The sequence below is a fragment of the Lepidochelys olivacea genome, assembly GCF_965140295.1.
Source record: "Lepidochelys olivacea isolate rLepOli2 genome assembly, chromosome: 6".
In the NCBI taxonomy this organism is placed as follows: domain Eukaryota; kingdom Metazoa; phylum Chordata; order Testudines; family Cheloniidae; genus Lepidochelys; species Lepidochelys olivacea.
The window spans coordinates 2,711,543-2,734,460 of NC_140416.1; the positions used below are offsets into that span (position 1 = coordinate 2,711,543).

At 43.4% G+C, this 22,918-nt stretch overlaps 1 protein-coding gene and 1 pseudogene across 2 annotated transcripts; one reads left to right on the forward strand and one right to left on the reverse strand.

Annotated features, from left to right (window-relative positions):
* The first annotated feature begins 2,469 nt into the window (after positions 1-2,469).
* On the forward strand, positions 2,470-4,207 carry LOC311522622 (olfactory receptor 5B17-like; annotated as a pseudogene). Its single transcript has 3 exons — positions 2,470-2,829; positions 3,357-3,414; positions 4,073-4,207. The product of its transcript is annotated as an olfactory receptor 5B17-like (transcript).
* An 8,893-nt stretch (positions 4,208-13,100) lies between these two features.
* LOC311522623 (olfactory receptor-like protein COR4) lies at positions 13,101-14,099 on the reverse strand (the record flags this gene model as incomplete). The annotated part of the gene is made up of 1 exon (XM_084632086.1): positions 13,101-14,099. One exon carries the CDS (start codon positions 14,097-14,099, stop codon positions 13,101-13,103), a length of 999 nt encoding a protein of 332 aa, XP_084488212.1.
* Between the last annotated feature and the right edge of the window lie 8,819 nt (positions 14,100-22,918).

The window sequence follows — 22,918 nt, forward strand, 5'->3', positions numbered from 1 at the left end:
ACACACATCACTAGGAACAACATAAAGAGGGGGATCTGTAGATCTGGATGATCTGTGAATCCTACAAAAATGAACTCTGCCACCGTGGTATCGTTTCTCTCTGCCATTTATTCCAGAAACTCTCTCCTCTGCTGGTGAAAAATAAAAATAAGGATTACAATTAATCAGGGGCCAATAAAGTATTGAGTACAGATCCCTCATAATCCTTGTGATTATATACTGTTTCATAGGAACAAACATAATACATCAAAGGACACTCCTAAGGAATGTTCTCTTTGTATTACCCACATGCTTTCCATTAGAGATAGGATATGTTCCAGCTACAGAAATATTGTATACTCTGTGTTAATATGCATGAAACCATCCAGTGGGTCAAATCTTCTGTAAAATAAGAGATATATAGATAGGGAGTGTTTAGTTTAGAAGGGAGGCAAATAATCTCCTATCAATGTACACAAATAATCAATGCTATAGAGTTTATTCATGGTCATTGATTTTCTCTTCCTAATCCAAACGACCTCAAAGGGCACAAGGGATGCTCAGTGCCCCTTTTATATAGGTGCCTAAATAAAAATTTAGGTGCCTACTATGAGGCAGCCCCAGCGGAAAAGTTTGGTATCACTGTCTATGTAGCCTTAAAGTGACACTGTCCTATTGGAGTCAGTGTATGTTTTACAGACATTCTTTGTCACCATGTGCATTATTTTTCCTCCCTCTTACAAATCCTCCCAGAGGTACTAACATTTGTAAGTGGTGTGGACTGTAACTGATTCTATGGTTACTTTTGACTCTCAGATTCCCAGAGCCTAGAAAGGAGAAAATGCATCTCCTAGGGATAAATACTAAGTCAACCTGTGGAACTCCTTGCCAGAAGATGTTTTGAGGGCAGGCTTCAAAAAAGAACTAGATAAGCTCATGGAGGATAGGTCCATCAATGGTTATTAGCCAGGATGGGCAGGGATGGTGTCCCTAGCCTCTGTTTCCCAGAAGCTGGAAATGGGCGACAGGGGACGGATCACTTGATGATTCCCTGTTCTGTTCATTCCGCCTGGGGCACCTGGCACTGGCCACTGTCAGAAGAGGCTGCTGATGATGATGAGGCTAAAACAAAATACTGAACAGCTGCTCACAAAGTGGGCACTGTCCATTCTCTGCACTCAAGCTGGCTGGGAACTTTTTAATAAAATGGATTTTCCACCACAAATATGGATTTGCCAAATAGGAATCTTTTAATTGGAATGTCTCAGTTTTGATTCAACATTTCTCAGGTTTAGGGTGGAATTTGTGATTAAACTCCAGAGACATAGAGAGAGCAACTCCAAAATAGCCAAATCCCAGCTAGCAGGGCACGCACCTGGGATGTGGGAGACCCCTATTCAAGTCACTTCTCTGCCTAATTAAGAGCAGGGAAATAGATCTATGTTTCCAATATCACAGGGGAGTGCCCTAATGTCTGCCCTGTTTTCTATTCTATGGTGCATCTCTGTCTCTCAATCTCTCCTGTTGGATGAATGATAAAATTGTTGAAATCTTGAATATGTTCAGGAGACAGGAAATCCTTTTCCAACCTATATCTACTCTGTACCCACTTATAATATTACCACTTAAAATAATTATCCTTTAAAACAATTGTCAAAGTTAGGTTTTTGGGCCTACACCACTTCTGTAGAGATTGAGGAATACCCACACCTTGAAATGGCACATAGATATACCCAATGAGGGGGGGAATGATTTTTAGAACTTCTTATGGTCCTTATGTTAGCTATCACTTATGGTCATCTACATGTATTATTGCCCTTTGGTGCTCGTGACTCTCTAAAGTTGAGCAGATCTTTCCATTTAATATCTAGCCTTCAGGAAGAAAAAAAGACATTCAATGACATGAATGTCTCTACAGGTACGTATTAGCCCTGCAACATCTTTCTGCTGAGGATTCCCAACGTTAGACACAGATCCTTTGTAGGACTTTTGCTTTGAGTTTCAGTGGTGCCAAGTGCCATCAACTCCGACTGACATTGATGAAAGCCAGAAGAGAAAACCAGTGTAAATGAAAATGTTCTACACCATTCATTATTGTCTATACATTTACAAGAGATGATTTACCTCCTTTCCAAACTAATCTGATTTAACCACAGAGAGGGTGGGCAGGAGAGATATGGATGGCAAAGCCCTGTGCCCTAAGGGATATTTCTGGCATGGGAACAATTCAGATTTGGACAGTCTCTCGTATTGTGGCGGAATCTCTGCACATATTTAATTGAATGCAAAACAAAGCACAGTGTTTTGTGTTTCTGTAAGGAGACAGTGCACCAGCTCCAGGGGGAAGTGTGTGCATAACCCATAATACATTCCCCAAGACACACTATTTCACAGGAGCAGTCAGAGTTGTTACAAGGAATCTACACATGCTCCCTTTTTGGCTCCAGTTTAATTGCAAATTTAGATTTTCCACCCACCCCGCCTCATACCATGGTGACACAGTTGATTTTTCTGGGATTCATGGACCACCCAGAGCTGCAGGTCCCACTCTTCATGTTGTTCCTACCGAGCTATGTTATCACACTGGTCGGGAATCTTGGGATGACTTTTTAATCAGGATTGACTCCCATCTTCACACCCCTATATGTTTCTTCCTCAGTAATCTGTCCATTGTCAATGTTGGTTATTCCTCTGTCATTGCGCCTAGGGTGCTCATGACTTCTGTAGCAGAGAGTAATAGAATCATTTCATTCACTGAGTGTGCTGTGCAATTTTTCTTTGTCTGTGTCTTTGTGACCAATGAATGATGCCTCCTGGACACCATGGCCTCTCACCGATTCACAGTCATCTGTAACCCACTGCTCTAGAGGGTCATCATGACCAGGAAACTCTGTGTGCTGATAGTTGTTGTGTCTTTGTGAATTCAATGGCCCAAACAATTTGTATATTCAGCTTGTCTTTCTCTTATCCCAGGGTCAGCAATCATTTCTTCTCTGACATCCCTCCCCATCCTTAAGCTGTCCTGCTCTGACATACACAATGCAATGATGTTATTCATTTCACCTTGTCAACTATATTTGTCAAGATTACTATGCTAGTTGTTCCAGATAGTCTCTTATATGTACAGCCTCGTCGCCATCTGGGGTCAGATGTTGGCTGCGTGTGTGTTCGTTCAGTGTGCTGTCCCAGCTCTGTGGAGATAGCAGACCACAATGAAACAGCCCAAGAAATCCACAGACTCAATTTTCAGTGAAGGCACCTGGCCAGGTTTACTGTCAATAGAGCACAGTAATAGTATCTGGATGGATTGTCAGACCTGTATGCTTGTGTCAATGGACGCAACTCAGTCAGTGGTGGGACTCTCCACTGCTCCCTAGGCTGGCCAAAGACACTCCCTCTGAGATACATCTTTATACACAAATACAAACAAGTGACGTATTGCCCCTGATGTATCAGAGTGACACCCTCTGATGTATTAGGGTGCCACCCATTGATGGATCCAAGGGCTGCCCATTACCTTGTAACATGTTGGTTTGATTAAAACATCTCTATCCATCATGCTGTCATCCTGACCTTATCCTTAAGATGGGTCAGCGTGCTTCTGTTATCTCTGGGGCATGTGTTTGGTATCGAGGTGTTCTGGTACCGCCTTTCTGGAATGTGCTGGTGTGTATATTCTTGTGCCTAGCATGACTTAAGCACGTGTGATTCTGCAATATCAGCCCTGTTCTTGCCAGATTCTGTGAACAGGGCCTGCCTCTTGCTCACAGCTTGGCTTTGCTTTAGATCTGCAAAGTTTTGGTTACTTTAGCTCAGGCTTTAGGCCTCACACCAGGACTCTGATACATGGCCTTATGTTTCAGGCTGTCTTCTTAACACACCATCCTGAAGATTCACTCAAACCCTTCTGTATCTGTGCCTCTCACCTGACAGCTGTCACTACCTTCTACGATACTCTGATTTTATGTAAAAAGAAAAGGAGGACTTGTGGCACCTTAGAGACTAAGGTGCCACAAGTCCTCCTTTTCTTTTTGCGAATACAGACTAACACGGCTGCTACTCTGAAATCTGATTTTATGTATTTACGACCCAGTTCTGGCTACATCTTGGACCAAGACAACGTCATCTCTGTGTTCCCTATGCTGAACCCCCTGATCTATAGCCTTAGAAACAAAGAGTGAAGGACGCCTTTAGAAGGATGATATACAGGAAGATATTTTCTCAATAAATGTAGTTACTGATTTTAAAAAATAATCAATAAACAGCTGTGAGAGAGGGGGCAAGTTCTCTGGGTCACCATCCTGATTTCTCGGGTTCACCATTTCTTTGAATTGCACAAAAATGATTGTTCATAATGCAGGCTCATTAATATTGGGAATCCCAAGAGCAACATAGGACAGGAAGTGACCCCCCGAGGTCATTGAGTCCAGTCTACTGCTGTTGCAGGCAGCAACGTGATATAATCCCATTCATAAACTTATTCAGCTCCACTTTAAATCGAGTTAGGTTGCATTACTCCACTAATTCTAGTGGGAGGCTGTTCCTGAACCTCCCTCCTCTGATGGTTAGAAACTTTCTTCCACTTTCCAGACTAACTTTAGTCATGGGCATTTTATACCCGTAAATAATAAACAGGCCAGGGCTAGCTGACCCTGGTTTCAATCCACTGACCACTGGGTTATTATGGGAGTAGCACACTTCCAGCAATCTACTTAGAGGGTGTCTGCAGTTTGTTGTACTCAGTAAGGCTAGACCTCATGAGATTCTGTTTGCAAATCACGGGCCTCTTATTCTTGATTTAAAGGTGAATTGCAGTTACCATTAGTGCTTTGGGTTGGATGCCCTCTGTAGATTGCAGGAAATGGCCCAACTTGATAATCATGCACATTGTGTAGAGAGTTGTCACTTTGGATGGGCTATCACCAGCAGGAGAGTGAATTTGTGTGGGGGGGTGGAGGGTGAGAAAACCTGGATTTGTGCTGGATTTGGCCCAGCTTGATGATCACTTTAGATAAGCTATTAACAGCAGGACAGTGGGCTGGGAGGAGGTATTGTTTCATATTCTCTGTGTGTATATAAAGTCTGCTGCAGTTTCCACGGTATGCATCCGATGAAGTGAGCTGTAGCTCACGAAAGCTCATGCTCAAATAAATTGGTTAGTCTCTAAGGTGCCACAAGTACTCCTTTTCTTTTTGCGAATACAGACTAACACGGCTGTTACTCTGAAACCTGTGTAGATTGAAACTCAGGTAAAAAGATGCTGAAATCATACAAATACCTGAGCTGTTCTGAAATTGCATCTCAGTAGAGGATGCTGTTAAATATACAGGCCCATCTATTTTATATTCTCTTTTGTTAGACTGTGCTCAACTCCTGGTGTGCTTAGATCACACAATCTCAACTCTAACACTACTGTGACAGAATTGTAAGGAGGCCAGGACTGCAGAGAACAGTACATCTCAATCATGTGGGATCAGAGAGAGAACTCAGGGCCTGGTATGTGGAAAATATTTCCATCAAACTCATAGATCATGTGAGGTTGACTCTGATCCCAGTGCAGACTCAGATATGGACCTATACAAAGTCAGGGAGCGTTGTGGACAAAGCTGACAATGCAGATAATTCTTAGGGAGAACTGATTTAACAACATCAGAATAACCACTGCATGGGCCTCTGAGAAAATGCCAAGATGGAAACAGACCATCACCTAATATGCCACTATTTTCATTCTCCAATGGCCTAATGTTGGGGGAAGATTATCACACATCTGCCTACTATGATCTTCTTCCGCTTTCCTTAGAAGCATCTGGTATAAGCCACTGTCATAGACAGGCTATTGGACTAGATAGACCTTGTGTCTGATCCTGTCTGGCAATCCCCAAGTTTCTATGAGACCGAGGAGAACTGGTAGCTTCTACAGGATAGCTCAGTCATGGAACAAGAGTCTGCCCCAGAACTTCCCCAAACTCTGCAGGGGTATGGTTAGGATTAAGGTTAATGTTGGGAAGCTATGAACATCAGACAATTCACACTTGCCCCTGTGGGTGGATAATTTGATGTGCATCTGTAACACCGACAGGCCCCAGTCTTCGGCGGGCAGGATGGAATTTGGTAACTCTGCAGCTTAGTACATGAGCCTCTACCACATGAGCTAAAAGCCACATGGCTCTTGACTAAGGACGTAGGGTAGACTCATTAAACTCTCTCTGAGTGGTCTCAGTGCCAGCAGATGGGACAGAGCACCACACCCAGGCGGTGTGTGGGTTACATATCTACACCAGGTTACAAGTTAAGGACATGATCTGCCAACTGGATAGAACAAGCCAGACTGCTGCCCCAATAAGGGGCTTTTGCCCGTAAGTCATTTATGTGCCTTGGGAAATCCTATGGTCAGAAGGGCCAGATCTTCTTCTTGTATAAATGTGTGTAGCCCCACTGACTTCAATGGAATGACACCAATTTTGACTAGTTATGGTTCTGGCCCAATGCGTTCAGTAGCGCTCCACCTATTTACTTTGGGGTCTCACGCATTAGCACCAATGGAGCTAATGCTGATTTTCACCTGCTGGGGATCTGACCCCATTGATTGCAATGTAGTGACGCTAGCTTACACCAACTGGAGCTGGAGCGCCATTGATTTCAGTCTGTATCTGTGAGTTTTTTGTTGAGGTTGATGGATTTTTGTTGAGGTTGATGGATAGCCGTATGGAATTGATTTCAATGGGGCAAAGATGATTTACACCCACTGGAGATATAACCACATTGATTTAAATGGCACTTCATAAGTTACATTAGCTGGGGTTTCTGCCCCTTTGGCATCAATGGGGTGATGCTGATTTACACTAGCTTAGAATCTGGCCAATTGTATTTCACTTCACCATCAGTTTCAATACTGATTTATATTAATGTTGTATTGACATAAAACACTCTGAGGATTGCACTGTTTCTTCCAGATTAAATAAGAGATTCTGCTTATTTCCTGAACATAGTTTCGTGGCTTTTTAATGGCAGATTTTTATCCCCTTACCCACACTTTTTCAGCAGGTGGGAGTCCATGAAACCACTCTCACAGTAAGGGGCTATTCAGTGTAAGGAAATCAGAATCGAGCCTATAGTTTTGAGATGCTCTAACATGTTGTTATGTATGGGATAAAGCCCCTTCTTGTCTGTCTTGTGCGCATTACAATTTTTAGTTTATTTAGAACTTAAGCCGATCTTGCTTTACTTGCACTGAGTAGAACTTGATCTTATTGGGGCCACTGCTATGAGTAAGTGCTAGTCAATGTGAGCAAGGATCATAGACTCATGCCTGCAGTGACCTGGTTTGATCTGTCATGGCTTTGGACACAATGGGCCAAATATAGCCCTGGCATAAAATAATGTTGCTAGAAATGAGGGGGAGGGATAGCTCAGTGGTTTGAGCATTGGCTTGCTAAACCCAGGGTTGTGAGGTCAATCTTTGAGGGGGCCATGTAGGGATCTGGGGCAAAAATTGGGGATTGGTCCTGCTTTGAGCAAGGCGGTTGGACGCGATGACCTCCTGAGATCCCTTCCAACCCTGATATTCTATGATTCTATGAATTTGGCCTGAAAGTCAAGATATTGAAAGGGGAAAAAAAGGGAAAGAGTAAATGCTATTGTCCAGCACTGGTTATGCCAGTAATGTTCATATTGACATAATTCTCCAAAGTTTGGAGAACTTTGTAGACAGCATGCATTATTATGGATTATAATAAGCTGCTCATTAAAACATTGTTTTTTGAGCAGTTCTGTCATTATCTAATTAGGTGAGCAAACATATTGGGAATGGTTAGGAAAACAACATATGAGTCATGATACAGAAATAATGTCAATATTAACACTTGCTCTGCCAGAGTAATGAAGAAGTAAACCTATTTGTAGTGTAACTGAAGTTAAGACAATTTGCCAAGACAATTTGTACAGTGGCACCTTCACCCAGAGAACAGCTGTGTATAAATAAAATAGCTACCCCTTCTCATTCAAATCAATCTGAAAAAACTATACCAGCCCCCTTGTCATTCATTAAGGACCAGAGCCGTTGAGCATTGGGCTCAATGGAGTCTCTCCAGTGCACATTAGTTCAGCACCATAGGTCTCAGTCCTGGACATTTTTATGGGAGTGCTTCAATTTACTTCTTTATCTTCTCTCCAACCCATGAAAGAGTTTCTCTGGTGATCATGAAATTATATCAAGGGTCTGCTTTGTTTGGCTTTCTTTGGACTTTGTAAACCCTGAGACAGATTCATCCCAGAAGTAACTCCATTGACTTGCGAGTATGATGTGGGGACAGATAAAGGGTATATGTAGTCCAATCAATTTATAAAGATGTACGATTGTGATGTACAAGTACCCGTTATGAAGTACTGGTGTGATGGGGCTATCAATATTCATAGCACTAGCAAGCTTGCTCACACACTGACATTTGAATATTCATATGCTCTGGTTAGCCCAGGGAAGTTTTCTCTGAATCATCAGTCACTTAAATCCACTTCTTGTGCTCCTAGGAATACTACTTATGATTTTTCCATATATGTGCAAAATGGAATGAAGCTATACTGCCATAACATGAAAAGACATCAAAGTTACTCTATTGATTAACGTCATGATGTTCTTAAACTGGCAATGGGAGTTCCAGTTAATGTTGCATGGGCAATGCTCATTCTGGTGTTTCCTAACTTGAGAGTGCCTGACTTTGCAGCTTTTTGGTTCTTTGTGCATTTCCTAATTTTTATGGCTTACTTTACTGATGAGACCAACCTTTATGACAAAGGGTTTTTTTGGTGTGTGCATGATGTATCCATGATTTATCTGTCCAGTATCAATAGTGTGTGCTTTACAAGGCAGAAAAAGTAAGGACACTCCCTAATTCAAAGACCCTCTGGTCGAAGGAAGACTGAAAAATACAAAGAAAGCAGGGTATATAAGAACTAGCAATTTCTTTTTCTTTTGATGAATAATCATTATTACTATTAAAGAAAGGGTGGTGCATTGGGGAACTTGCGTGGTGAGGATGTTCCATGCAGAGGAAGCAATTTGAAAACACACAGGGAATGGAATGGGAGAAAGAAACACATGGTATTGGTGCTAGCTGGTAAAGCAGAAAGTGAGGGAGATAATGTAGAAAAGACCTAGATTTTTGATTATGGCCTGTCCCTGTAAATAGCCCTGTACTGGGGTGGTTTGGCATTTTAAGGAGTGGAGGCCTGAGCTCAGCCAACCCTAGCGGCTAAGAAGGCCCACCTGAAAACGGATCAGTGGATTCTCTTACTGATCAGCTGGTAGCACAAGAGAAAGTGTCTGAGAGAGTTGCAGGAGCTGCAGAGAAAGGAAGGAGCAGCAAGGAAGGCTAGAGACAGAGAGTTTGGCAATAACCTTGGAGGAAAGACCCCGAGAGCAGAGACTAAGGCCAGCAGTAAAATTGTCTTATACTCTTATGCTTCTTTTTGTTTGTTGTCTCTTGGAAATAGGGTGACCAGACAGCACATGTGAAAAATCGGGACAGGGGTGAGGAGTAATAGGAGCTCTTAGAAGAAAAAGACCCAAGAATCGGGACTGTCCCTATAGAATCCAGACATCTGGTCACCCTACTTGAAAAATAAATAAAACCTGGCTGGAAGGGCCGGCGAGACTGATCTGTTGTGAGTACAGCTGTGGAGCCTGGAGGAGGGAGAGATGGATGGCAGAGTTCTGCAGGACCACTCAGGCCACCAGGGGGTGCTTGGGAGGAGGTCATGAGCAGGGGAGGAGTGGGGTTTTGGAGGAGATGCTCTACAACAGGGCCAAACGGGAACCCTGAATTTGTGCACCCACCAGCTTTCCTGGTGTTTCAAGTTCTAGACTCCAACCGGTCGGAAGGTGACTGTTCAGAACCATCCATAAGTCACATTTAATTAGTTTGCGAAGTTTCACAGACACAAGGTCATGTTCCCAGAGCTCAAATACATTGGAAAACCAACATTGTACATTGCAAATGGCACCCTAGGTCGGCAAAGAGAATGGAACATGGCAGGTACCATTGTAGGAGCAGGGATGCTGCATGCCGGGGACCAAGTCATGCTCTCCGCCACACTCTTACAGCCCCTTGGGAATCAGTGATGAGAATGATGGGGTCTAAGTTAGCTGTTACCACTCAAGGAAGTGATCTCAGAGTCATTGTGGACAGTTCTCTGAAAACATCCACTCAATGTGAAGCTGCAGTCAAAAAAGAGAACAGACTGGTGGGAATAAGTAAAAAAGGGATAGATAATAGGACAAAAAATATCATCTTGCCTCTCTATTAATCCATGGTACGGCCACATCTTGAATACTGTGTGCAAATGTGGTCGCCCCATCTCAAAAAAAAGATATATTGGAATTGGAAAAGATTCAGAAAAGGGCAACAAAAATGATTAAGTGTATGGAACGGCTTCCATATGAAGAGAGATTAATAAGACGGGAGCTTTTCAGCTTGAACAAGAGGTGACTAAGGGGGGATATGATTGAGGTCAATACAATCATGACTGGTGTACAGAAAGTAGTTAAGAAAGTGTTGTTTACAACTTCTGATAACACACGAACTAGGGGTCACCAAATGAAATAAATAGGCAGCAGGTTTAATATAAATAAAAGGAAGTATTTCTTCACACAATGCACAGTCAACCTGTGGAACTCCTTGCCAGAAGATATTGTGAAAGCCAAGACTATTACAGGGTTCAAAAAAGAACTAGATACACTCATGGAGGATTGGTCCATCATTGGTCAGGTGTGGTATCTATGAGAAAGGACACACACACACCACACCAAAGGCATCCCGATGGCTCGGTTATAGGAATGTTCTTATTGATAATGGTAACCATTTTCTACATCTGTTTGAGCCACATCACTAGACACTTATTGAGGGGTGACATCTTATTCCTGCAGTAGTGAATGGGACAGCTCATGTGGATCAGCATTCCCCAACATAAGTAAGGTATTTGCGATGTGTGTAAAGGACATATATGGCTCCAGCTACTGCAATGATTGAGTATCTCACAACCTTCTAATGACTGTGTCCTCAGAACACCTCTGTGAAATAAGGAAGTGCTATTAACCCCATTTTACAGAATTTCAAATGAGGGGCTAAGTGACTTGTCCAAGGTCACACAGCAAATCTGTGGTAGAGATAGGAATTTAACTCGTCTTCCAAATTACAACTAGCGCCCAGACTGCTGGCCCTTCCTGTTTGGCCTTTTGCTCTCAGTATTGATCAAAGTATCATAGATATAAAATCAAAGGATCTTAGCAGGAGCCTGGCAGGTGGTTGAAACTTGCCCGTAATTCAATGTTCTCACTTTTACAGTCATGACTGGAGGTGCAAACTGGGACCAGAGCCCCATTGTGCTGAACACACAGCCACACCACAGTGACTCACTAACTCTCTGAGGACATGTCTACACTGCAGTGTAAGCCCTGGGCTAGTAGAAGTCACATTTGCAGAGCCTGAGTTTGTTAAGGTCGGGTTTGAGAATCTACACTCATTTGTAACCCCAGGTTAGGGATTGTTGTATCCTGGGTCCCAAACTGGGGCTCCAGCATCTACACGGCATTATGTGATCCCCATTTCAACCACCTATATCCCAGAGTTCCTACCATGCTTCCAAAATGTGACCACTCTAAACTCTTTGTTCGTGGTGCAGTGTGGACAAAGAAACTCAGCCTTCGGGATAGTTTTGGCTGACTCCCAGAGCAGGAGTCCAGAGGGGCTGCGTCTACACTGCAAGCCAATAAAGAACGTAAACCCTGGGTCTTAGCTTGACTCAGGCTCAGACCTTCTATCACTTTGGGGTCCTTGGACCCAGGCTTTGAGCCCTTGGTTAGTGCAATTTATGTGGAGATGGAAGGGGGCTTGAGTTGACTTGAGCATGAGTTCCAACCGTGGGCTTAGCTTGCAGAGTGGACGTACCCTGAGGTGACTGGTGCTTCAGGTATTCACTGTTGTAATTTGTCATGCCCAAAAGTTTCAGAAATGGCCAGTGACTTTAGTGCCCAACTTCAGTCCCCTCAATCCCTCGTTTCCAGAAATAAAAGATCCATCACTCTAGCTGAAGTCAAGGGGAGCTGCAAGTACTCAGCGCTTAGGAAAATAGGGCCCAAGGTCTTTTACATTGAGATCCCAATAATGGTGGCATTCACCAACAATGACTATTCTTGAAAATGTGCCTGTATGTGTTTGGTCACCTAAACTACCTGGTCTTTAATTGCAACTCCTAAACTCACAAAGAGTTGTGTGCATGTGTGTGGGGTGGGGGCGGGGGAGATTTTGGGTGTGAGTACTGACAAAATATTATATCTGAGTGAGCACTCATGACATTCTCCCTTTCAACAGACATGGTTTTCAATGTAATTACACACACTCAAATGCCTCCCAGAAAACAGATGAGTTGGGCTGTGGATCTGATTGAAGCAAAATCACAAAATTTATTTGAACAAATACCTGTCAATGTTTTTGGAGTATCAAACCAATCCTGGTTATTGCTAATGAATCCATTGTTGCAGTGTCAACTTTTCCCTATTATTCAGTAATTCTAAACAATATTCGAATCACACTATTACATCTTACACTGAAAAATCAATTTCAAAATATTTTACTATAGGTACAGGTGAGCCAAACCATCATTTAATAACTGACATGGCCTTTTTATGCACATAAGGTGTCTACTCAGAAAAGCATCTCTGTCTGAGGCAGCACTTAAATACATTTAACTTTACACATATGGTTACGTCCCACTGAAGTCAAAGGGAGACATATTTAAACATGTGCTTATGGACTTTCTGAATCAGAGCACATGGCCTAGTTTACACTAAGGGAACAGGTCAATCGAAGCTACATAATTTAAGTTTTGTTAGTAGTGTCACTCAAATAGACATAGCCTAGATCTACTTACTGCGGGGTCCACACTTTACTGAGTCTACAGAAGAAACTCTCCTGTTGACTCTCCTTACTCATCTCATTCTGTTGGAGTACCAGTATCAATGGGAGAGTAATCAGGGTCGATCCAGTGAGTCTTCACTAGACCTGCTAAATTGTCCCCCAGTGGATCGATCGCCACAGCATTGATCCACCTCATAGTGGAAAAAAGCCCTATGTGTGCAGAGCAGCCGTTGAATGATTTGGTTGTCCTATTATGACACCCTTTGGGGGAAAATGGGCCCTCAATTTTGTCTCTATTGCTCTCCTCAGTGCATCCATCACATCCTTGTTCCTCAAGCTGTAGACGAGGGGGTTCAGCATGGGGATCACCACCGTGTAGAACACGGAGGCCGTTTTGTCTGTGTCCAGCATGTAGCTGGCGCTGGGTCGGAAGTACATGAAGAGAATTGTCCCGTGAAACATGGAGACGGCCGTCAGGTGGGAGGTGCAGGTGGAGAAGGCTTTGCACCTGCCGTCGGTGGGGCGAATCTGCAGCACAGTTGCAATAATTAAGATGTATGAGATGAGGATGGTCCCAATGCTGATCACCTCTATCAGACTGCCAAAGAGGAAAACAAATAGCTCGTTGACATAGGTGCCAGAAGTGGAGAGCTTTAGAAGCGGGTTGATATCACAGAAAAAATGATTCAGGAGATTGGAGTGGCAGTAGGATAATCTTAGCAAACCGCTCGTGTGTATCACAGAGTTCAGGAAGGCCCATAGATATGAACCAGCCGCCAGCCGCAGGCAGTGCTTTGGTGACATGATGACTGTGTACAGCAGCGGGTTACAGATGGCTACATAACGGTCGTACGCCATTACTGCCAGCAGAAGGCACTCAGAGATGACAAACAATATGAAGCTAAAATATTGGATGATGCAAGCTGTGTAGGAAATAGCTTTCCTCTCGGCTAAGAAGCTCATCAGCATCTTGGGAGTGATGACTGTGGAGTAACAGGCATCCACGAGGGACAAATTCTTGAGGAAGAAGTACATGGGGGTGTGAAGTCGGGGGTCGATCCTGATTAAAACCATCATTCCCAGATTCCACACCAGGGTGATACCATAGATCACTAGGAACATCGCAAAGAGGGGGACCTGCAGCTCCAGACGATCTGTCAGTCCTGTGAGAATGAACTCGGTCACTGTCGTACAATTTCCTCCCGCCATTCATTCAGCTTTGGGTGCTCGCTGCGGGATCAACCACAAAGGAAGGCATTAGTTCTCATGCGAATGGTGTATGCTAATATAAAGAACTGTGGTCATATGCACAGAGACCCTTTGAGTCGTGGAATGGAACCTGTAACAACTGATGGGAAAACCCAGAACTCCTTCACTTCTTCTGAGGGAAAAAAAAAATTCCTTTATCTCTAGGAAAGTGCATAACCCTGCCATTTAGTCTGATTTACACATTTTGACCCTGATTCGGCTGATATTTTAATTTCACTGATCAGTGTAGACTTAGGATCCGTGGATCTCCAGTATACCTGGGAACAATAACATGGGTAGGAGGAAGACACAGTTTGCATCACACTGTCTGGTTATTGGGTGACAGTTTCCAGCACCTAAATTTGCCTTTGTGTTTTTAAATCATTGGCGACCAGGCAGTACACAGGATACACATGCATTCATTGAGGAAATATTTCAAAAATGGAACTTCCAAATGTATCCCTTCTGGACACTACAGCAATGCTGACTAAGTTCTGCAGCTTCTTGTTCTTTGGCTGCTGAAAAATTACCACTCATACACTTCTAATGATCAGACTAAAAGTGTGTAGCCGGGGTGAATATTTGTGAGAAAATTAACAACAGTGAACATATTTTCAGAAACGTATATTTATTAGAAGAAAAAAATATTGTCTGAATAGATTTATCTTTTAACCTGTCTTTATAGAGATAAGAATAATAATATTCTATTATGATTAGTGAGTTGGGATCAAACTGCCTGTAAACCTGTTTCATCCTATGTCACTATCCTCAATGCACCTCTTTCCTCAGCCCGTGTCACAATAGTGATTGCCAAATCATATAATCGCTAATTGTATTTAGCTCATGTCACACATTCCAGTTTGTGAAATTATGAGATTGTTGTGGGTCTCATTCATAACACCCCTGGCAAGGTAAAAGGTAGAGAACATCGAGTATGATCAGCAGGTATGTATGTGTGGTATGTTTATTGTGGCCAAAGATGAAGAAAAAGTGTGTGCATGCGTGTGTGTGTGTGTGTGTGTGTGTGTGTGTGTGTACATATTTACACACATGCCGTACATAGACACACGTGTCATTTATTTCTTTACCCACTCTTTGGCTTTGGCCAAATAGCATGTAGGTCAGTCGGCATTTAGACAAATATTACAAATAAAATGATTATTCAACTTCAAAGGCAGCTTGGTTAATGTGCAGTTCTACAGAAGGTACCAAGGAAGAAGGACTTGACTTCTTTCATCAAATGTGTCCAAGCAAAGAACCATAGGTCATTTAGTGCTTCATCCTGCATGGATCTTGCCTCAGTCCAGCAGAACATTTAGGCAGCTGCATTATCTTTTCATACAATCATAGAAACGTAGGGCCTGAAGAGGTCATCTAGCCCATCCCCTACCACTTCTAAACCTTTCATCATTTTTGTTGCTGTCCTCTGGGCTGTCTCCAATCTATCTCCATCTTTCCTGTAGTGGAGCACCCAGAATTTTAAACATATTGATTTCAATGAGGCTTCTTACATTCTTAAAGTTGCTTCAAGTTAAGCATGTTCTTACGTTTCTTTGGATTGGGGGCAGCGTGCTCAGTACCTTACTGGTTTGAGCTTGTATTATGGGTGAGCTGAGAAGTTGGGAAATGTCTGTAGATCCTAGGAGTGCTGTTAAGCAGAATTACAAAGAAACTGGAGGGATCTGACAGCTTTATATAGCATAGTGTATGGATCTGGATGCTTAAGGGATACTAACATCATGCTTCAGGGCTTAAATGAATCTCGAACTATTAGAGTTCAGGGCGAGATGCGGGGAAGGGCTGATTATGCCATGTCTCACTATTGAAGGTCATTAAACCTTCTTTTGAAACATCTGGTACTAGCCACTATCAGAGACAAGACACCAGATGGAGTTCAGCTCTGTTCCAATCTGGCAATTACTGTGTGTTTATTCAGTGTTTCATAAAAAGACCGGTGAAGCCAAATGCCCCTGCAGACCAAATTCCTTCTCAAGAGAGACTCTGAACCAGAGATCAGATAGCTTAATAGAAATTTGCTATAATGTAACTATTTCCTACCCCCACTTTTAAAGGAAGAGCAGGATTGATGCTAAAAGAGCTCTCCTGCCTGTTCATACAGCTCAGATCTATCTATCTATCTGCAAGCAAAAAGTTCTCTCAAAAGAGGCTGTCGAATTCCCCTTTATATAATTCAAGGAAAGATGGAGTTAAAAACATCAGAGAAAAGAGGAATGTAAACACATTCTACATAATGCTCAGCAGAGCAACTGAGCTGGCCATATCACTGAAAGCCCATTCAATTCACGGAAATGATTTCTTTTCTTTGGACTCACCTCACCACAACCAAACCTCCACACAGCAGTCAGAGAAAGAGCTGAGCCTTACACTGTGCCTTGAAAACGCAGAGTTTTGACCTGTGTACCCAGGGAAATGACCTCCAGGTTTAGAAGAGCCCCCAGTGAGAATGCTCGACCATCACTCCCCACATATTTAATCTTGGCCACACTGAAGTCTGTGGCAAATTTCCCATTAGTTTCAATGACCCAGGATTTCTTCTTAGGTGTAATATCCCCTGCAATTTAGTGGACAGCTGTATTGGGAAACATCTGTGCTTGGGCTGAGTTTCTCATGACAGAGAACATGTCAATAATCCACTCAGAAAGTCACCCAAGGTACGGATTATGAGAGAGAAGTCGTGTGAAAGACTCAGAACAATCTCCTTTCTGTTCCCACATCTTCTGATGTCCTCACCAGAGAGCAGTACCCCTTCAAGACTATAATTTTATCCTGAAAGAAAAATATGGCTGCATTTCAGATTCAAATAATCAACAAGTTGACTTCTGGACATTTCTGTCTTGGGCAAGGTGACCTGAAAAGAGTTATTTCCTGATTTAAAAACAAAAGGAGATTTCAGTTCTATTGTAATGGTAATAATGTTCACTCCTACCTTCTGAGAGATGTTGTCTTTCTTGATTTCAAAGTATAGGATGGAAGTGTGTTTATATTTGGCATAGTATTGTTTTGGGAGAGAATCCCTCTAGCACTTTTTAGCTCTGATCATCAAGACAAGCATGGGCAGACTCATTAAAATATACCATATTTCTCTTGGGGACAGGGGATAATCACATGTAGATGCATTATCTTTAAAAGTTTTGCAAAGGTTTTTGCCACTGAGGAGATATGGGCTCTGTGGCTTATGTAGAACCCATCCCCTTGCTCCCTGATCCAGCGCCTGTCATACGAGGCAGGTTGGAGCAATCCAGGAGAAGGTCAAGGTATGGCCAGCCTGTACTATTATGTGGTTACACTGTGCTGGTGTAATGGTCCTGAGTAGGTTTAACATCATTCTCATCATTGATTGCCAAGGGGCTGTAACAGTGTGGCAGAGAGCATGACTTGTTCCCTAGTATGCAGCAAGCCTGGTCCAGCAATGGTACCTGCCATGTTCCATTCTTTTTGCCAGCCCAGGGTGCTACATGCAATGCATGATGCTGGTTTTCCAATTTATTTGAACTCTGGGAGCATGACCTCGTGCCTGTGAAACTTTGCAGCCCAATTAAATGTGACTTATGGATGGTTCTGAGCAGCCGCCTTCCGACCAGGTTGGAGTTTAGAACTTGAAACATCAGGAACGCTGTTGGGTGCACAAAGTCAGGGTTCCCATTTGGCCCTGTTGTAGACCAGTCACCTCCCCCCAAACCCCACTCCTCCCCTGCTCATGACCTTCTCCCAAGCATCCCCTAGTGGCCTGAGTCTATCTATACCACCCTACCATCCATCTCTCCCTCCTCCAGTCTCCACAGTTGCACTCACAACAGATCAGTCTCACTGGCCCTTCCAGCCAGGTTTTATTTATTTTCCAACAGACAACGAACCAAAAGGAGAATAACAGCATATGGCAATTTTGCTGCTGGCCTTAACCTTGAAGGAAAGACCCCAAGAGCAGAGACTATTGCCAGACTCTGTCTCTAGCCTTCCTTGCTGCTCCTTCCTTTCTCTGCAGCTCCTGCAGTTCTCTCAGCCACTTCCTCCTCTGCTGCCAGATGATCAGTAAGAGAATCAGCTGATCCGTGTTCAGGTGGGCCTTCTTAGCAGCTAAGGTTGGTTGAGCTAAGGCCTCCAGTCCTTAAAATGCCAAGCCACCTCATTACAGGGCTATTTACGGGGACAGGCCATAATCAACAGTCTAGTCTTTTTCTACATCACCACCCTCCCTTTCTGCTTTACCAGTGCAGATAGCAGCAATAACATGGGTGTTTCTTTCTCTCATTCCCATTCTTCGTGTGTTTCCATATGGTTCCCTCTGCATGGAACATCCTCACCACACAAGTTCCCCAATGCACCACCCTTTCTTTAATAATAAATAATAATAATTAATAATAAATGACTTCAAATGAAAGAGAGAAAAAGATATTCCCAGTCCTTACACATCCTGGTTTCTTTGTATGTGTCCGTCTTCCTTAGATCATAAGGTCTTTGTATTAGGGAGTATCTTTAGTTTTTCTGTCTTGTAAAGTACACACTATTGACAATGAAGGGACAAATAACAGATATGACACAAACAAAAAAATACCCTTTGTCATAAAAGGTTGGTCTCATCAGTGTTGTAAGCCATAAAAAATAGAAAATACACAAAGGATTAAAAGGTTTCAAAGTCAAGCACTTTCAAGTTAGGAAATACCAGAATGAGCGTTGCCCACACAACATTAACTCTGCAATAAATGAGGCAGGGATCCTACAGACAACAGACTCCTTCAATACACAGCCCCAGAGCAGAAAATCTTGTGGACTGAATAAGGCAGGGGTCCTGACGGGAAAAAATAACATGGGACCATGTAATTAAAATCTGCATCATCACGCAAATGCACAAGACGACTGAATTAAGGGTGCCAGGACAACACTTATTGGACATTTGCTAACCTGAGAATGCTAAAAGTTGTAATTTTTTAATCCTTTTTAAAACCTTGACTTTGTATATCCAAATTATTTAATGGCTTAATTTATTGATGAAAGCTAAACTAAGAAACATTAAATGAAGGGCTTTTGGTTTGTTAATTTCCTTAGTTTTTTTAATAGAAAGAAAAAACTCTTATATAACTGCTGTTTAAACAATGAACCTCTTATTCATCTGTTGTTTTCAGTATATATTTTATTGCCATTCTTATCTTTGTGAAGCTCCCTTTTCACCACTCAGTGCTGTGCTGAAAACAGTATTGAAAGTAATTAAATTAAACTATATTAAAACAAAACTCATTTTATGCAGCTTGAGTTTCAGTGAAAGTTCTAAGCTATAACCCTGAATGTGTAAGAAGCAGATAAACAATATCCAAGTAAAAGAGCAGGAATTTTGCATCTTATTTTCACCTAGCCCTTACTAAGGAATGGAACAAACACTGGCCCTTTGAGAAGAAACAGTGTACCGTACCACAGGACAAACCCAAATGAGCCCAGCAGGCGGCTGTCCTGCTTATCCAAATCTGGTCCTGTTTCATGACAAACTTCCTTTCTGTGATGATGTTCTGGTAAGAAGGGGGCAATCAGTTGTCAAAGGCAGCTGTTGCCATGGCAGCCAGGGGCTAGTCATTCTCCCCAGGTGTGACAAGGAGCTGGAGGCAGGGAGCGCTGAGTGGTGGATTATCTCTGATGTCACAATGCTACTGCTCAGGCAGCACCAGTGGGCAGCAAATGTGCAGTGTGTGTGTGGGGGGGGTGTGTGTGTGGAAATAGGTTATCCCAGTGCTCCTGATTCCCCAAATTTCCTAAAGAAACCAACAACATAACACCGAAAGCACACAAGTGATTGTTCCAAACACATACTAATTAGTAGCTGAAATTTGATTCAAATTCCCCATGGCATGTTTAGAACTCAGTGTTCCAAAACAAGGAGAGACCTTGTAAAACAGAAAATTTGGATGCTCTGGTGTATTTGTGGTTGTGCTAAAATTGAATACTGCAACTTTACATTTTGGGCGCGGTTCCTGGACCTACTTGCATGGTAGACAGCTCAGTGGGGGCTTAGCAGCAGTCAGTCAGCAGGTACCCAGTGAATTGTGCCTCTCTGTTATAAGCCGTAGCTTATATTGTCTCCCTCTGATTTTGGGGTTCTTATGTGTTATTTTTCTTGCTGGAAGTTTGCAATGTCCCCTACTCTTACTCACACCTTCTTATCAACTGTTTGAAATGGGCCACCCTCATTACCACAACAAAAGTGATTTTCCCTTCCTTGGTATCCTACCCTTAATTCAATTGTCTCGTTAGACTGACCTCCCACTTGGTAAGGCAACACCCATCGTTTCATGTGCTGTGTATTTATACCTGCTACTGTATTTTTCACTCCATGCATGTGATGAAGTGGGTTCTAGTCCATGAAAGCTTATGCCCAAATAAACTTGTTAGTCTCTAAGGTGCCACAAGGACTCCTCGTTGTTTTTGCTGATACAGACTAACATGGCCACCGCTCTGAAAAAAACTGAAAGTTTTCCAGGAGAACATTTGTTTTCAGCTGGGAAATGTTGATTCCTTGAAATTGACACATTCCTTGGGAACACGTCCATCTCAATGACATTTCGTTTGGTGGTGGTCCTGACCAAAATGGGATCGTGGGGGAGTTCAGAGGTTGTTGTAGGGTGGTCACAGCATTGCCACGCTCAATTCCGTGCTGCCTTCAGACCTGGGCTCTGAGGGCAGCAGCCAAGAATCTTTCTGAAGTTAGAGGAGGTTCTAAGATGTGTGAGTGGGTCCCTGCTTCTGAGAGCACCTCAGCTGGGGGCTCCTACTTACTAGTCCCCTGGCAAATTAAGACAAAGGCCAATTTGGTGGCATCCTTAAAAATGGAGCCCTGAGCCCAGAAGGAAGTGCAAGGGAAGCCCTGAGCCCCAGCTGCAGATGCCGGGCAGAAGCCCCGAGCCCAGGCACCTAGAGTGCCGGCAGGAGTGGGTAGGGGCATGAAAGTCCTGAGTTCAGCATCCCAGCCCTAGCTGCAAGCACAGGGATCAGAAGCCCTGAGACCAGGCACCCAGAGATGTGGCCAGAGCAGAAGTTGCCAAGGCCAAACCCCTGAGCCCAATGCATGGCTGATGCAGTACACTCTCTTCTGCATGCCTCTGGTGTGTCTGATATCCCCAGCCCAGCAGACAAACAGCTAGGAGGACCCTACTGGGTTCTCCTGTCTGGGGGCATTCCAGCAGGACGGGAAGATCGGATTTCACGGGGCAGGGCTACTTGGATCTAGCCAAGAAAGGCACAACGGGAACCAACGGCTGTCAGTTGAAGCCAGAGAAATTCAAATGAGATGTAAGGCACACAGTTTTGACAGTGAGGGAGACTAAACCCTGGAACAAATTACCCAGGGAAGAGGTGGATTCTCTGTTTCCTGGTATCCTCATATCACAACTGGCTATCATTCTGGAAGGTGCCATGGCAGCTTTTCGTGAATTACAAGCAATTGGGCTTAATATGGTGGCAAGCGTGTAAAATTTCATCGCCAGTGAAATAGAGGCCAGATTAGGAGATCAAATAGTTTCACAATCTATGTCTGTGTCGAAAACCCAGTGTGGGGTGAGGAATAGACTCTGCTGTTTTACTGGGTGGCCTGCTCGCTCCCCAGAATCAATAATGAGCAAGTGGGGAGATCCAGGGTGCAGCTCAAACATCCAACCGGGCTGGCCAGGGGCAGACATCAGGCCTGCAAGGGAAAGGTGAGTGTGGCAGTGACCTCACAAAGGCCTTTGGCAGGAACTCAACCTATTGGGCAAAGATGATGAGGCGGGTGTGACCCCACAGAGCTCCCTTGACAACAGCCCGGCAGGACAGGGGTGCGGGGCAGGGGGAACCTCGGAGACCCCTGTAGCCTTGCTGCAGCAAGCCTCCATCTCGTGGTCTCTCGGTGAGGACCAAGAGACGGCTGGTGTGGAGGAGATTCTCTGGGATTGTTTTCATTACAGTATTGATTGTGTGTAAAGAAATCGTCATCTGTGTAGAAGGTAAGAAAAAATATAGGCTCTAAGTAGAAGATGGGGGACCCTATCCTAAGCAGATTCAAAGGCATCCCCACCCTCCCAGTGAAAAAGGTTTTCCTAATATCCAAGCCTTCCACACTGCAACTTGAGATGATTCCTCCTTATTCTGTCATCTGCCAGCTCTACAAATTTCATGAGAATCAAACTTTCATGAGCAAAATAATTGAAAAATACAAATACAAAAAACTTGGAGTGAAATCAGTCCATCCTGATCTTTAGTATCTCAGGGTGTGGGCCTCGGAGGCCAGACTGAGACCCTCATTGGCTAGGGACCCCCAGGAAGCAAGTAAAAAAAATCCAGTCCTCTTAGCAATCAAGCCTCCATAATCGAAGGAACACCTGAGGGCTGCGGGAGACAGAGGGGTGCTGAGAATGTCTAACTCATGATTGCAGATACAGAGATGTGTTATTGTATTTGGATGGGGGACAAGTATCAAATCCACCTAGCTTCTTGCCCCAAACAACCATCACTCATTGTCCTTTCAAGTACAAGGGCTCTAACACGTCTGACGTGCTCAAATCTCTTGCTTGCTAGGACTTAGAGAATTTTCTCCATCCCCATGATAGAGAGGGAGAGTGAAAAGAAGTGACCTCTCTTTGGTCACTCACCAAGGTCATGCTGCAGCTAAAAAAGGAAGCATAAGAAAAAAGTTGAATCAAAATGTTTTGAATTTAAAACAGATTTTTTAAACAAAGGAAATTTGAAGTGTGGTTAGTGAACTGAAATTATAAGTTCTGGTCTCCACATGTTTCTAGATTTAT